The 16,527-nt window shown below is 39.5% G+C and overlaps 1 protein-coding gene across 2 annotated transcripts; it reads left to right on the forward strand.

Annotated features, from left to right (window-relative positions):
* The first annotated feature begins 373 nt into the window (after positions 1–373).
* LOC111895165 (transcription factor MYB4) lies at positions 374–2,107 on the forward strand. 2 transcript variants are annotated; one of them, XM_023891264.3, is made up of 3 exons: positions 374–675; positions 818–947; positions 1,183–2,107. In XM_023891264.3, the coding sequence occupies exons 1-3, from the start codon at positions 492–494 to the stop codon at positions 1,895–1,897; spliced, it is 1,029 nt and encodes a 342-aa protein (XP_023747032.1). In that variant the 5' UTR covers positions 374–491; the 3' UTR covers positions 1,898–2,107. The 2 variants fall into 2 exon arrangements, with proteins under 2 accessions (XP_023747032.1, XP_023747031.1); XM_023891263.3 differs by having other exon boundaries at positions 375–705.
* Positions 2,108–16,527: the final 14,420 nt, after the last annotated feature.

Raw genomic sequence — 16,527 nt, forward strand, 5'->3', positions numbered from 1 at the left:
TAATAATACTAGAATAAAAATAAAATAAAAATTATACAAATTATAATAAAATAAAATTTATACAAATTATAAGATGATATATTTTATGTATTTAGTTGAATCAACAATTATAATTTTATATATAACTAAAAAATATCTTTTAATTAATAAGTTATTTAAAATTATTAATTAATAGTTTTGAGTTTTTACTTAGAAATTTAATTAATTTTCTAACCCTGATTCCCACGACCACGAGTTATAAACTAGTATATATATATATATATATATATATATATATATATATATATATATATATATATATATATATATATATATATATATATATATATATATATATATAACAAAATACGAAAATAAATGCATATTCAATATTGATGTTCAATGTTCTAACCAATTATGTGTACTACTCTACCCTCGAAGATTAATGAACATCCTCTTTTCTCTCACTTACAACTATAAAGTTAGGTTTCTATGCAACCAATATCTTTGTAATGCCATACTTTTTTCTCTATCTATCTCTACTTTACTTTATACCGGGCATGCGATTGTATTTTCCATTGGCATCGTTTGAAATGGGAAGAGCACCTTGTTGCGAAAAGGTTGGGCTCAAGAGGGGGAGATGGACGGCCGAAGAAGATGACACCTTAATTAAATACATTAAAGCTAATGGAGAAGGTAATTGGAAATCTTTACCAAAAAATGCAGGTACCATTTACACGACAGAGTTATAGTTATCAAATAAATTGTATTACATAAACAATTTGAATCTTTACACGACTAGCTAATTAATGTTGTTGACTTATTGATTTCCCCGAAGGGTTGTTGAGGTGCGGAAAAAGTTGTAGGCTGAGATGGATAAATTACTTGAGAGGAGACTTGAAAAGAGGTAATATGACTCTCGAAGAGGATGAACTGATTGTCAAGTTACATAAATCTTTTGGGAACAGGTGTGTTGAATTCTTCCGTCATGTAGCATGCATGTGTTTTATAAATAAAGTTCTGTCATGTTATTATATATATAATGTCATAATTCAGATGTAAATTAACATATTTGTCTTGCAACAAGATTCTTTCCAAAAGACTTCATTAATAAATACATAATTGGGTACATATTCTTTTCGAAATGTTGAAAACTCGATGTAAGTATATGTACAATTGATTAATTCTTGAATTTGTTGGTAGGTGGTCTATGATAGCTAGTCATTTACCAGGGCGAACAGATAACGAGATCAAGAACTATTGGAATTCTCGTCTAAGTCGTCAAATCTACCGCTTCTTCACTGGGAAAACCGGTGAGACACAATCATCAACCGATGTAGCCATATTAGTCAATCAAAAGACACAAAGAGTTGGTCGTGTAAGCCGTAATGTCGCTAAAAAGTATAACAATGATAAGGGTTTCAAAAATTATAAGTCATCCGCTCTTCCTGCAACCAAATTATCATCCCCACCAATAGCAGTGAATAATCAAGTCGATCCAAACATAGGGGATTGTTCATCTTTTGTCCCGAAAAATGTAGAAGAAAGTCAAGTTTATGACATTAATATTGGTGTTAGCGATGAGTTTGGATTTAGCGGGTTAAGGTCACTAGATGACGAGTCTATTGACATCGGATATTTTTTAGAAAGTGAGGCTATGGATTCAAGTGGGGTTTTGAGCATCCGTGATGAGGATCAGATAGAACAAATGTTGGCAGAAACTTATGCTGGAAACTTCACGTACAGTGAAAGGAACGTTGATGAGAGAGAATATGACTTGTCGTTCAGTTCTTCGAAAACAATAAGTTCTGGTTTTAATGATATTGAGTGGGATATGGAGTTCGGTTTTACTGGGTTTGATCCTTGTGACGAAGGAGATGACGTGTTGGTTTGGCTATGGGAAGATGGCAATCCTTAAACACAACAAAAGCTTTCTCTGTAGCAATTTTAAAAGGAATGGAAGAATGAACATCTTGATCAAGATCGATAAGTGGTTGACGAAGAACTACACCGTTGATGTAGCCAAACAAAGGGATCTATCTTTTAATACTTTTAATATTTCATGATGTTTACACTACTACTACTACTACTATTATTATTATTATTATTATTATTATTATTATCTGCAGTATTGGGTTTTAGTTAGGAGTGTTGAGAAAAACAATTGAATAAACCAATGGAACCAAATAAGGTTTTGGTTTATTTGGTTGAGCTTAATCGGTTAATGGTTTGTTACTCGGTTTAACTGATTAAACTAAACTTTATTTGGTATGATACGGTTTATCAGAAATAACGTAATGATGTTTGATAATTTTGTTTTATTTTAGTTTTAGCATCCAAATATATAATATATTTGAAATGTGTAAAATTAAAATTATTTGAATTGTACATTGACACATGATCCACTTGTAGGCCTTGGAATGAATTTATTGTGGCGATAATATTTTCCTTAGGTAATTGTGAAGTAACTAGCTAGTTGTAGACATTCACATTTGAGTCCAATGACATTCACAATTAGCCATGAGGGCATGTTTATATATGTTAATATATAAAATTATACTTGAAAGCCATCCTTATATGACATATATATACTTATATACCATGTTGAAGTAAGTTAGTACAAGTCAACATAAGTCAAAAAGGTTAAGTTAAAACCATATATATTATACCTCATGTGAGTTTTCGGTTTTAGGAATCTTGGAAAACATTAGTTTTCGGTTTTGGATGCTCGACTAAGGCTGAAATCTCCTTCTTGAATGAAGCAATGACCGAAATCAACATCTTAGTGTGTAAGCAAAGAGATTTTGGTCATGTTAGGACCGAAATCCCTTGTGTTTACTACCTAGGCCGAAAACCCTTATGGAATTAGTTTAGTTTTGGCCGAAAACTCCCTTAAAGATCTAGATATTTTACCTTGATTAAGTTCTCAAAGTGATATGTTACACATTCCAACATAAACATCCCATCATATGTTATCCATATTTATATGTTCAACCGAAATCAACCTTCACAATTCCAATTCTCCACTCCTAAGTTTCATACATTTGCTCTCAAAACCCATATACAAACCTTCATATCATCAAGCAGTTCCCAGAAAACCTTTAAATCTTCAAACATTCATAAGAACATCTTCAACCATTTCCCAGGAAACCAAATACTTTCAAGTTTGATTTATAGAAACCTTTGTACGTAATTCTTACATAACTCAATATTCTATAACATATTTACTATTATTTCAACTAATTATACACATATTATTATGTGTTAAATACTACTAGGATTACGATTTTACACATGTGTTCTAACCCGAAGATCATCACAACCACGTCATACCTAACCAAGAACACTATAACATCCGGACTTTCAGGTATATTGTTTATTTATTTATTTTGAGGACTATTGAGCAACTCGACGAGTTGGTGCTACAACTCGTGGAGTAGAGTCGCATTGCGTCACGTGGGATTAATGATCTACTCAACGAGTCAGAGAGTCAACTCACCAAGCAGACGCTGGGCAGTGAAACCCTAAATCCCTAGGTTTGGGGCCTATATAAGGCACTTATAGCCTCATTTGCGGCTCATCAACTGCTTAACCTTTCTGTGTGAGACCCTAATCGAGTGTAGTGAGCTAAGGGAGTCTCCAAGCTAACCTTGAAGGATTTTAGTGTATCTTTGAGGGGGAAGAGAAGTTTGTTCAGCAAGGAACAAGAAGGAGTTGTTGGGGTTCAGGCCATTTCGTCCAGAGCTTCAAGAGAGGAAGGTAAAAATCTTGAATCTTTCCCCATTATTTGATTAGATCTTATGAGCTGAGAAATTAGGGTTTTCATCACATTTTGTTTTGAGGCTTAGAGCATACTCAGTTATCAGTGGTTTAGACCTCAGATCTGGATCTTGTGAGGTCCCTAGAGCCCAAAGGTCCCAACTTTATTCATCCATATGAGGAGTATGGTGTTTAACACCTTATGAGAACATGTATTAGTGGATGAGAGCAAAACCACCATGCATGAGCGTAAAGATCGAAGCTTTACGTGACAATAGAGCTTTAGGATGGTAGATCTAGTATTTAGAGTGATAGATCTGCCTTAAAACGTCTGAATGAGAAATTAGATCGAAGAGACTCGCCGAGTCCATGAGGTGATTCGACGAGTCGGTTAGGGTTTGTCCCGATGGGCTGGACCATGCGATAGCTCGGCGAGTTAGGAGTTAACTCGACGAGCTAGACCTTCGTGAGACTTGTGAGGAACGAGTGGACTCGACGAGTCACCTGAGTGCATTCGGAGAGTCAGGTCAAACCTGGACTGTTGACTCGAGTTTGACTTCTATTGACTTTAGGGTTTGGTCAACATAAGTAATGGAGACCATGGAGGGTAAAATGGTCTTTTACCCATTCCAAGAGTTAGAGAGAATGAGAGATCAACCTTTGGTGTATTTTAGTATGAGTAGAGTATAGATTAGAGACAATTATCCAATGTGTTAGGCGCAGGCTAGTTCGAGATTCCCGAGTACGAGAGTTTTACTTGCTAGCTTACGAGGTGAGTCTTCTCATTATACTTACCATGAGTGGTATTTTGGTGTGACTGAGCTGTTTATTGTGCTTACCTATGTATCTTAATATTCTGCATTATATCTTTGTGATTTATGTTGAGTATTATTTTTATGAGCTTATCGAGTTGGGGCCAGAGGGTCCCACTGAGACACATTGACCAGAGGGTCTTATTGAGATATAGCCTAGAGTGGCTATTGAGTTGTGTGTGGTATTTTGGGGAACTCAGTAAGCTTTGTGCTTACCGTGTTATGTGTTATGTGTTATGTGTTTCAGGGGCTTCTCAGGATCACGGGAAGGCGCCAGCTTGATTGTACACACATCAGAGATTGAGAGGATCCTAGAGTTTCATATACAATTTTTGGATTTGAGTTTTGATGATTTGACATTGTCACATTTTGTGGTTTTATTATTGGAATAAATGTGTTTTAAAATTGAAAATTTTGGTTTGAAAATTTACGTTGTTACAAACACACACCCGATGTGAGTTCATACCCCTACGTTTTCACGATTTTTCGTTGTTTTAGGGGGAATACAAGTAAAACACAAGAAATCTTGTGTTTAAAAATATAAATCGCTTATTATGTTTTCTTACTGTTTATATACATTTTTACATGAAAATATTAAATATGCGAAACAACGTTACTATCAAATTTACAAACATTTATAAAACATGTTAAAACGCAATGGTTTTCATTTCAACAGAATATACAGTATAAATTATAATAGGTATAGTTTATGGTTCACTTTACAATAATTATACACTTAGAAATTTCTATGGAAAAGTTACAATTTCATTTACTAAAGGGTATTACATTTCATTTACTAAAAGGGTTTTCAGTTCATTTGTCGTAAACTCGTTGAAGCAATTTGTGAGACGTCTTCAAGTACTTATCTAAGTGCCAGCGAAAGTCCTGAATTATAACTAGAGTCTCTTGTAGGGAGAGCGAGATATTTGTGTATAGATCTATACGGGATTGACAATCACGCACCTCAACTGCTAGCTACAGTTAGGCTGGTGTAACACCATAAATTTTCAAACAATTTTTTCATTTTATAATTCTCATAATCACATTTCAAAAAAAAAACCCAAAGTGTCAAATTATCAAAAACACATATCCATAATTGTTTGAATAAAAATCCAGGATCCTCAAAAACATAACTCCATCCCATGTGTACAATCAAGTCGAAGCCTTCCTGCAATCCTGAGAAGTACCTGAAACACATATCACATAACATGGTAAGCACGAAGCTTAGTGAGTTCCCCAAAATACCACACATAACACATTATCCTCTTATGGCTATATCTCAAATAAGACCCTCTGATCGATGTGTCTCAGTGGAACCCTCCGGTCCCACAACTCGGGTGGACCCTCCGGTCCTAAGTCAGTAAAGCTCAACATAATACACAACATAAATCACAAAGGCATAATGCAGTATATCACAATACTCAATATAAGCACACAAGACCCTCCGGTCACACAAAATTACCACTCAATGTAAGTATAGTGAGAAGACTTACCTCGTAAGCAAGCAAATAAACCTCGTACACGAATGACTGGTCTAGCCTCCGCCTAACACATATGATAATTATCTCTAATTAACACTTAAATAAAAAAATCTAAATAAACCAAGCTATTTTATCTCTCCAATCTCTTGGAATTTATCAAAGACCATTTTACCCCTCCATAGTCTCCATAATCTGTGTCTTAACCAAACCCTAAATTCAATCGAAGTCAACACTCGAGTCAAGAGGCCATGTTGACCCGACTCATCGAGTGCATCTATGTGACTCGTCGAGTCACCTTGTTCCTTCAGAAATGTCTCGAAAATCCAACTTAACTCGTCGAGTTGTCTTATCAACTCGCCGAGTTACTCATGTTCAGACTCGTCGAGGAAAACCCTAGCCAACTCGTCGGGTTGGCTCATCAACTCGGCGAATCCCTTAAGTCTATTTTCTTATTCAGGCGTTTTAAGGCAGAACTACAACCCCAAACTCTAGATCTAGCCTCCCAAGGCTGAGATACCACGTAAAGCTGCAAGCTTTACGTCCATGCATGGCACTTAGGGCTTGAAATGCCAAAACAAGTTCCATTTAGAGTCCTAAGTATAAAAGCTCTCCTCTAGCTTGATAAAGCTTGGACCTTTGGGCTTAAGGGACCTCACATGGTCCAGATCTGAAGTCTCATTCTCTTGGCAAGCTCATAATACTCAGAGTCTCAAGGAAAGATGGAAAAATCCCTTAAAACTTCCTAAACACGAGATCTAATCAAAATAATGAGCAAGGTGGTAACTTTTACCTTCAAACAAAAGCTAAGGATGGATAAACATTGGATACAATAGTCCCTCCTCATTCCAAGACTTGGTACTCTTTTCTTCTCTTCCAAAAGTGCACTAGAATGCTCAAAGTTAGCTCTTCTTTCTCTCTTAGATCAATCTAAACGATTAGGGTTTTACACAGGGGAGTAGGGTGACATGGGAGGCGGAAATGAGCGCTTAAGGTCCTTTAAATAGGACACAACCCCAAAAAATTAGGGTTTCCTCTCACAATTCCAACTCGTCGAGTTGGTCCTTCCAACTCGCCGAGTCGATCGTAAAAGCCACACGGCCAAAACCCTTCTCTACTCGACGAGTTGGGGCCCCCAAATCGTCGAGTTGCTCAATAAAAATCATGAAAATTATAAAAATATTATACATGGGAGTCGGGATATTACAATTCTCCCCCACTAGAATCAGACTTCGCCCTCGAAGTCATGCTCCGGAAACAACTCTGGGTACTGCTCCCGTATCTCAAACTCCAGCTCCCAAGTCCACTCCAATCCTCTGCGGTGCTCCCACTACACCTAAACTAGTCACACCTCCTTGTTCCTCAGGGTCTTAACTTTTTTATCCAAAATCGCTATCGGTCTCTCAATATAGTTCAAACTTGCATCAACCTGAATGTCCTCTAACAGTACCACTGCCGTCTCATCAGCTACACACTTCCTCAGCTGAGACACGTGGAAGGTGTTATGAATCTGGCTCAACTCTAAAAGTAGCTCCAACCGGTAAGCTACCTTACCCACTCGGGCGATCACCCTGAAACGAACAATGTATCTAGGGCTCAGCTTGCCCCGCTTCCTGAATCGGATCACCCTTTTCCGTAGGGATACCTTAAGGAGGACAAAATCTCCAACCTGGAACTCTATCTTGGGTCGTCGCCGGTCTATGTAACTCTTTTGGCGACTCTGTGTCGTCAGTTGCCTCTGCCTGACGTGCTGAATCTGCTCGGTCGTCTTGAGCACTATCTTAGTGTTCCCCATCACTCTCTGCCCTACCTCACCCCAACAAATTGGAGTATGGCATCTTCTCCCGAATAAGAGCTCAAAAGGAGGCATACATATACTAGAGTGATGGATGTTGTTGTATGAAAACTCAACCAAGGGAAAATAAGTGTCCCAACTTCCATCGAAGTCCATAACACATGCACGGAGCATGTCCTCGGGCATCTAAATTACCCGCTCACTCTACGCGTCTGTCTGTGGGTGGTATGTGGTACTGAAGTGCAACCGGGTACCCAACTCCTCATGAAACTTCTTCCAGAACCTTGAAGTAAAGCACACATCTTGATCTGACACTATCGATGTCGGCACTCCATGTCGTGCTACCACCTCTCTCACATAAATCTCGACCAATTTCTCTGCAGAAAGAATTCTCATTGATAGCCAAAAAGTGAGCACTCTTTATCAGCCGGTCCAAAATCACCCATATCGCGTCGACAACTCGCATGGTTCTCGGTAACTTGGTGATAAAATCCATGGAAATTTGTTCCCTCTTCCACTTGGGAATCTCTAGAGGCTACAACGGGTCGTATGGAGGCTGGTGCTCCGCCTTAACCTGACGACAGGTTAAGCACCTCTCAACTACCCATGCCATATCTCTCTTCATGTAGGGCCACTAATAATCCCTATTCAGATCCAAATACATCTTAGTGGCCCCTGGATGGATCTAAAACCTCGATCTATGTGCCTCCTCCATCAGTATGCGTCGAGCTCCTCCTGTATAGGGCACCTAAATCTGCCCATGGAAAGTCATAAGCCCCTGACTTTCTGTCTCAAACTCGGAAACCTATCCGATCACTCGCTCCCTCTTATGGTTCTACGGCCTCACAGCCTCCACCTGAGCCTCTCGGATGATATCTAGGACTGGAGTCATCAACGTCGTCCTCATAAACATGTCTCGAATTGGAGCACTCTCTGCTCTATGGTTCAAGGCATCGGCTACATTAGCCTTGCCTGGGTGATACAAGATCTCGCAGTCGTAGTCTTTCACTACATCCAACCACCTCCTCTGTCTCATATTCAGATTAGGCTGATCAATAGGGTACTTCAAACTCTTATGGTATGTGCATATGGTACATCGGACTCCATACACATAAGGCGAACTCCAAATCATGGGTGGGATACCTCATCTCATGAGGCTTCAAATGCCTTGATGCATATGCTATCACATTCCCCCTCTGCATCAACACCACACCCATCCCTGATTTAGATGCATCACAGGAAACTACAAAGTCCTCTACTCCCTCGGGAAGAGCTAACACTGGAGCTTCGCACAATCTCTAGCGAAGAATCTCAAATGAGGCCTGCTGCTCGGGCCCCCAGGAAAAAGTAACACCCTTCTGGGCCAATCTAGTAAGAGGAACATCAATCTTGGAGAAATCTCTAATAAATCTCTGGTAGTAGCCGGCCAAACCCAGAAAACTCCTGATCTCAGACGGGGATCTCGACACCTCCCATCTCATAACTGCATCAATCTTGGCCGGGTCGACCAATATCCCATTATGATTAACGAGGTGTCCCAGAAAATGGACCTCTTATAACCAGAAGTCACACTTGGAGAATTTGGAGTAAAGTCTCTCCGCCCTCAATACTCCAAGAATCTCCCGAAAATGCACCTCGTGCTGCTCTCTGGACCTCAAGTATACCAGAATATCGTCGATGAACACGATCGCCGACAGAACCAACATGGGCCTGCACACCCGGTTCATGAGATCCATGAACACTGCCGGTGCATTGGTGAGTCCGAAAGGCATCACCACAAACTTGTAGTGCCCATAATGAGTCCTAAAGGCCGTCTTCTAGATATCTTCCTCGCAAACTCTCGTCTGATGATATCCATAACTCAAATCAATCTTGGAAAACCAAGATGCCCCTTGAAATTGAGCGAATAAGTCGTCGATTCTTGGTAGTGGATACCGGATACCGGTTCTTTACCGTCAACTTGTTCAACTCCCGGTAATCGATGCACATCCGGTGTGAACCATCCTTCTTCTTAACAAAAAGGATCGGTGCACCCCATGGTGAGCTACTCGGTCTGATAAAACCCTTCCCCAACAGCTCCTGGAGCTGTGAGGATAACTCCTGCATCTCAGGCGAGCAAGGTGATAAGGTGCCTTGGCAATAGGCATCGCACCCGAAACCAAATCAATCTGGAACTCCACCTGCCTCTTGGGAAGCACACCCGACAAATCCTCGGGGAAAACATCCGAGAACTTGCACACTATCAGAACCTCGGAGATAGAACCCATCCTCTCTGTAGCAACCTGCGTATGCATCACGTACGCCAAAAAGCCCATAGAACCCTGTTGTAGACTCTGTCTCGATCTGGCAGCAAAGCAGAAAACTGATCCAGATCTGGTATCCTAGCCATACACCGTAAGCACTCCCCCACTAGGGTCTCGTATGGTCACCATCTGACGCTTACAGTCGATCACAACTCCTAACCGACTTAACTAATCCATGCCCACGATTACACAGACGTCACCCATCGCTATTGGCACCAGGTCCATCGGGAACTCAACACCAAAAATCTCTAGTACACATCCCCGGAATACATCAGTGTCAAAAACCGCATGCTCGTCGGATATAGAAATAATTAGAGGTCGACTCAACGCCTCACGTCTGTACTGATGTGACGACTAAAAGCTGAAGACACGAAGGATCGACTCGCACACGAGTCAAATAAAACCAAATCAGGTACAAAACTCACAAGAAAAGTAATTATATACAACATAGTATAAGCACAACAGATCTCAAAATAATATAAATTAGGAAATACGAACCAGGCACGACATCAGGTGCTGCACGGACCTCCTCCGCTATCAGCTAAAAAGCTCTCCCACGAGATCTCGGTGTCTCGACCTTCGTTGGCTGACTATCAGTAGCAAGTAAAGCAGCAAGTGCAGAACCCTGGGCTGATCCCTGAATGAGCTGAGGGCACTCAGCCTTCCGATGGTCAATCTAGTTGTAGTGAAAGAAAACTGCAAACCCCTTGAGGCAATCCTTCGCCATGTACCCCTCTTTGCCACATTTGTAGCAAATCCTTGCCCGATACGATCCCTTATTACTTTTGCTACACTTGCCACAAGTGCGGCCCTTCTGGCCCCCATCTCTCGTATCAGCGGGCTTTGCCCGCTTTGTCGCCGACTGCGACTGTACCGACCTCCTGTCTCTACCTCGGGACTCCTCCTCCTCTCTGGTCTGCAACTCTAGCTTAATCTCCCTCCTACTGGAATTGGTCTGAAGCTCAACCAATTTCCAGTATGACGAGTTCTCCACGAACTCCTGTTTATCCCTCCTTAGTATGCTCATATATCGGCTCACACGTGCCTGCTCAGTTGACACGTGCTTAGGGAAAAACAACGCCATCTCATGGAACATCCTCGAGATCTCAGTCATACTTTATATCTTCTGCTTGAGAGACAGAAACTCCTGGGCTAACTGTTCCCTCTCCACCGGGGGAACATACCCGTCTCGGAAAAACTATGTAAATCTCTCCCATGTCACCGCAGCATGATCTGTAGGAGTAAAGATAGCTATCATGAACTTTCACCAGTCCTTCGCTCACAAACAAAGTTGGTTCAGTGCAAACCGAACTCTCAGGTGCTCGGGGCATGAACACGTGTAAAAACACCCCTCAATGTCGGAGATCCATCTCATAGCAGCAATCGGATCATGTGTACCATCAAACTCTGGTGGCTTCGTGTTGCTGAACTCCCGGAACAACAACGAGTCACCTCCCTATGGCCTAGCAGCAGCTACGGTTGCGGTGGCTGCAACAGCAGCAGCCTCAGTAACAGCAGCATCTCGCTCATCGAATGTCTCAATCAGTGTGGTCTTGATAGACCCAAACATCTCTAGTATCGCCTCTCAGATAGCTGCGACCACCTCCTCATGAATGATCATGCAGATCTCCTTGTCAGTGGCACTACTGCCCTCGGGGTTGTGGCGTGTACCCACCATGATGTCTCTGAAACACAACACAAAAATCATCAGAGACTCGTTGGAGCATACTCACACTCGATTTCCCGCCCTAAATGCTCCTAAGTACACTAAGGATTCTTACTTGGGTTGCATACAGATCCGGTGTTATCGGTAGTATAGGCCCAATACTACCTTCCACACCAACCTATAGTCACCCCAAGTCCTCCTTCCAGGATCCCAATTCACAAGTACTCTATCTCTCATGAATATCATCAGACTACTCTCTCAGTAGACCCTAATATGCTCATCTAGGTATCTCTCCTATATTGTCTCTTAACTCAGAACTCTTTTTAAGTGATTCCTGCTAGATACTCTTACTCAACACATACTCAAAGCAAATAACATATAACATCGATCAATAGCATCTCTTAAGCTAAGGCATCACAAATCAGGCAACTCTATCCCTAAGATATGAAATACCTAGCCTATCCTCTAGCATACATCCTTAATATCTCATAATACAAATAAGTAAGGGTATTTTAGGAAATCACCGTCCAGGCTCTGGCTGATTGTGTTGGGTTTTCTATGCATCAAATACACTCTAAAACTAGGCAGCGGAAAAATCAAAACAAAAATATACCTAAGCGTACATGCATCCTATGGATCTATGGCTTCATGCTAATTACATCAACCCTAGAAAACTAAAACATAAGTAAGAAAACATACCTCTTATGTAGCCCTTGATCTCCATGCTTGAGATCTTGAACCTCCATGAAGTCGCTTGGATGAAAGGAACCAAACCAGAATCCCTCTAATGGTATCACACCCAATGACACCAAAGAGTGGAATAAAAATAACTAAGAGAATGGTCAATTTCACAAACCCAAAGAGAGTTAGAAATCGTTCCTAAGAAGAGGAGGAAGAAGGGTTGGCGAATACTTCAAGCCAAGGTGCAAGGAGGAATGAAATCCCTAAGGCCCTATTTATAGCCTTGGATGCCTCCTAGGGTTTAGTACTCCTTCCTATGTGGGATGGAGGCCTAATCACGAAATTTCACTCCTTTCCCATGTAGGATGGAGTGTTTTCTTCCAACCCTAATCCCATAATGTTCTGGAACATTCTTGATTAACCAACTATCGATTAATGAACATTTAACCCTTTAATTAATTACACTGTTAATTAATTCCCAAAGTATATTTCCAAAATATATTTCCAGTTAGTTTCTAATTAATTATTAACCATAATAATTAATAAACTAATTTCTCCTTTATTTATTCTACTTAATTTTGGTCTTGCGGGCAACCAAAAGGACCCTGCTATTATTAGAAATATTACCAATAGTTAATGACCTTGGACACTATTCCAACAGTCTCCTATTTGGACAAGTCATCAACTATATGAGGACTAATATTTCTCCAATAATCAACAGAGAGTTAGCCATCCAATGCAACTACCGAAGTCTTGATCTAATCAAGATTCAACCCTTAGATAAGTGATCAACTATCCCTTCGTTCTATGGTATCTATATGAATTCGAGACATGGATAATGTTCAATCTCAAGAATTCAAGATTATGTATCTCGATATAGATTTGTGACGATTGCATCTGACTACTAAATTGAACACATCAATTCCAATCAGGGCTCGGCCAAGCACTTTAGATGTCAGCACCAAATCATCTAGGGGCCCATAGATATCACTTCTCCTATTAAGGCAGAAGGAATGAATAAAATTTGACTACATAGTTTTTGTCTATTTTATCATGTCACACATGGACATACCCTTTATAACTACCAGTAACGGTTAGCGTTGGAGTAGACCAATACATAACATAATCATAGAGCAAAACCCCACATGTATCTAGGTTTGAAGAATAGAAGATATTATCATCTTAGAATTACTCGTGACTGAATCCATGAAGTAATCTCTAAGCATGGGTTGGTCCAATACTTAAATCTCTATTAAGCACTCATGAGTTTTATCGCAATCTCTATGCTATGTCCAATCATTATGGACAACCCACTAATACACATGACAGTCTTGAATCACTACTTACTTCCAAGAGTATGACCGACTGTGGACGTTTGAGTAAATTAATACTCGGAAAGTGGGTTCCAAACATGCAAAAGTGAGAACACAGTGATAGGCTAATTGAAATGACCGAAATCCATCATATATTAAGATCACCATTAAATAATCGGCAAATCAAATTAAAACTTATACTGCTTAAAGTTCTCGGGTTTTAAAACAAACCAAACTAAGAGAGTTTAAGCCAATTCATTTGCAAATCTAATGCCTCTTGACTTTGTCCGACTATCAGACTTGGTCAATGACATCGGCTTATGGAATAGATCGACAAGATTATCTTTCGATATGCCTAATTGACTATGACATTTTCACATTTGAATCACTATCAAACGTGATGGTACATACTGAGTATATGTCATGTGAGCTTGTGTGACTTGGGATCCAAACTCGAGGTAAGTTCACCCTTAAAGTCACAAAGAGACTTCATAAGGACCATCAATGATTGAATTTCAACAAAGATGTCACTAATGAATCTCTTTCAGCCACATTGTCTTCTTTGCAATTTAATCAACCGCAACATACTCTAAGTTTGCAAAATCCACTTTGGTGTAATACTTGGTACTCTTCCAAGCTAAAACTTCACCATTCAGAGAAGCACGAAATCTGACTGCAAACAGAAATGTCTATTTAGTATGGAACTTAGCATCAGTGTAACTCTTACAATGATCTCTTCCATACTATCAAGATCATATCTTCAGTCCTCCAAGGACACTTAATAATGTTCTTGATCTTGATTCATTGATTCTTCCCAAAATTAAACTAATCCAACTTGTGTTGCACGAGGCATACAAGTCATTAGATGTGGAACATGTCATGACATGTATGATCGATCCCATAGCAGAAGCATGTGGGACACGAATCATTTGCTTTATCTCAATAATAGAACCAAGACATTAGCATGGCTCAATGTCATGCCATATTGTAATAAGCCTAAAATTGTTTTCCAATTTCCTCAACATTCCATGTACTTTGGCTTAATCCAATGAATCACTTTGATCTATCTCCATAGATCCTTATTATGCACGTGTCTTGTATCTCCCATGTATATCATAGTCTCCATAGTTCTCATACCAAGCCAAGCTTTTACACTTGCCAAGTTAGAATATAGTTTCCTATAAATCGTACATTGTCTATGTACAATATAAGGATGACTACAGTGCTCCCACTAGCACTGACATATATATGGCTTATCTATGCTTCTCGAAATTCAAACTCCTTGAACTTTTCTCATTGAAACAAAGATTCCAATTACTCCCACTAGCTTTGATATATTTATGGCTTATCTTTATTTCTCGAAATTCAAACTCCTTGAACTTTCTCATTGAAATAATGATCCCACTTGTGATATGCTTATTTCGGTCCATAAATAAACTTATTAAGCCTACATCCTTCAAAAACTATCTTGGTTTAATTATATGTTTTTTCCTATCCATGATTGTCTCTACTTGAAGATCCACTTGCACCTAAGGGTTAACATCAAGTGCTAGGTCCACCAAATAACAACATACATGGATTGAATCTCGCTTTCCAATTCCTCTTTCTATGTTGTTGCCTTTAGGTCCTACCATAGCTTCCGATAGCTAGTACACTCTGATTGCTATCTATTAGTGACTCAAATACCTTAGCAATATAAACTCTTATATAACTAGGTCCATGACGTCTTCTATCAGATCTATAAGGAAAAATGGAAATATGTTAGTTTCCTTAATAGCTCTTTCAATTCCAAATTGAATGTTATGTACAACTTTAGGCTCTTCGACTCTTGAATCTTATCAAGATCAATGTGGCTTCCACTAGCCCTTTTGGAAATTAGCTCCTTCTCTTGGAAGACTACCCTTTGAGCAACATACACTTTGTTCTTATAAGGTTGTTAAACAATTATCTAAAATGCTTGATGGGATCTCCAACGAGATAACACATCTCTATTCAAAGTCCTAGATTGTCGAGCACTTCATGACGAGCGTAAGCCTTATAATCGTAGATTTCCATATATGGCAGTGAGGGTAGAATCCCACTTCACATACCATATAGTGTTTCAAGAACCTACTTAGTTGGCACAAGACCAAAGGTCTTCTTGTAGCACTATTCATGGTACAATCTACGAATTGTTAGCAAACACAGTGCGACTCATCTAGTAAAAAATCAATGAGCGATTTGTTTCTCTACCCAACTAACACTTCTCGGTGGTAGTGTTTTGGGCGGAAATAGATCATGAAACTCTTTCACGATCACTTAGATGATTGATAAATTTTGGACTGAGATTCTCACTATGAGTGTCTCATCCTATTGCCCAATTGATTCTTAACTTCGCTATATGAGAGCTCTGAACACCTGAGAGGTTCCGGACTCACATTCATACGAAGTTGGTCTCACTATGTATCGTGGTTAATCTGAACGGTCCATTAGTGTGAACTAATTCCAATAAATACTCACATCACCCAGTGACGCATTCATCATCTATCTTGATAAACAAGATTTGCATTTATCATAAGACTCAAGGTCAAATGATATCCAAAATTTGTTCCAGCTGGATACTTGGTAATGAATTTCTCATTTATAAATCCAATACTATGTTTCCACAAATACATTTCACCCAAACATTTGGACGTATTGGAATAAGTACTTATTATGGTCAATCTGAACGATCCATTAGTTGAACTAACATCAACATATAT

This window comes from Lactuca sativa, chromosome 6, assembly GCF_002870075.4.
Source record: "Lactuca sativa cultivar Salinas chromosome 6, Lsat_Salinas_v11, whole genome shotgun sequence".
In the NCBI taxonomy this organism is placed as follows: domain Eukaryota; kingdom Viridiplantae; phylum Streptophyta; class Magnoliopsida; order Asterales; family Asteraceae; genus Lactuca; species Lactuca sativa.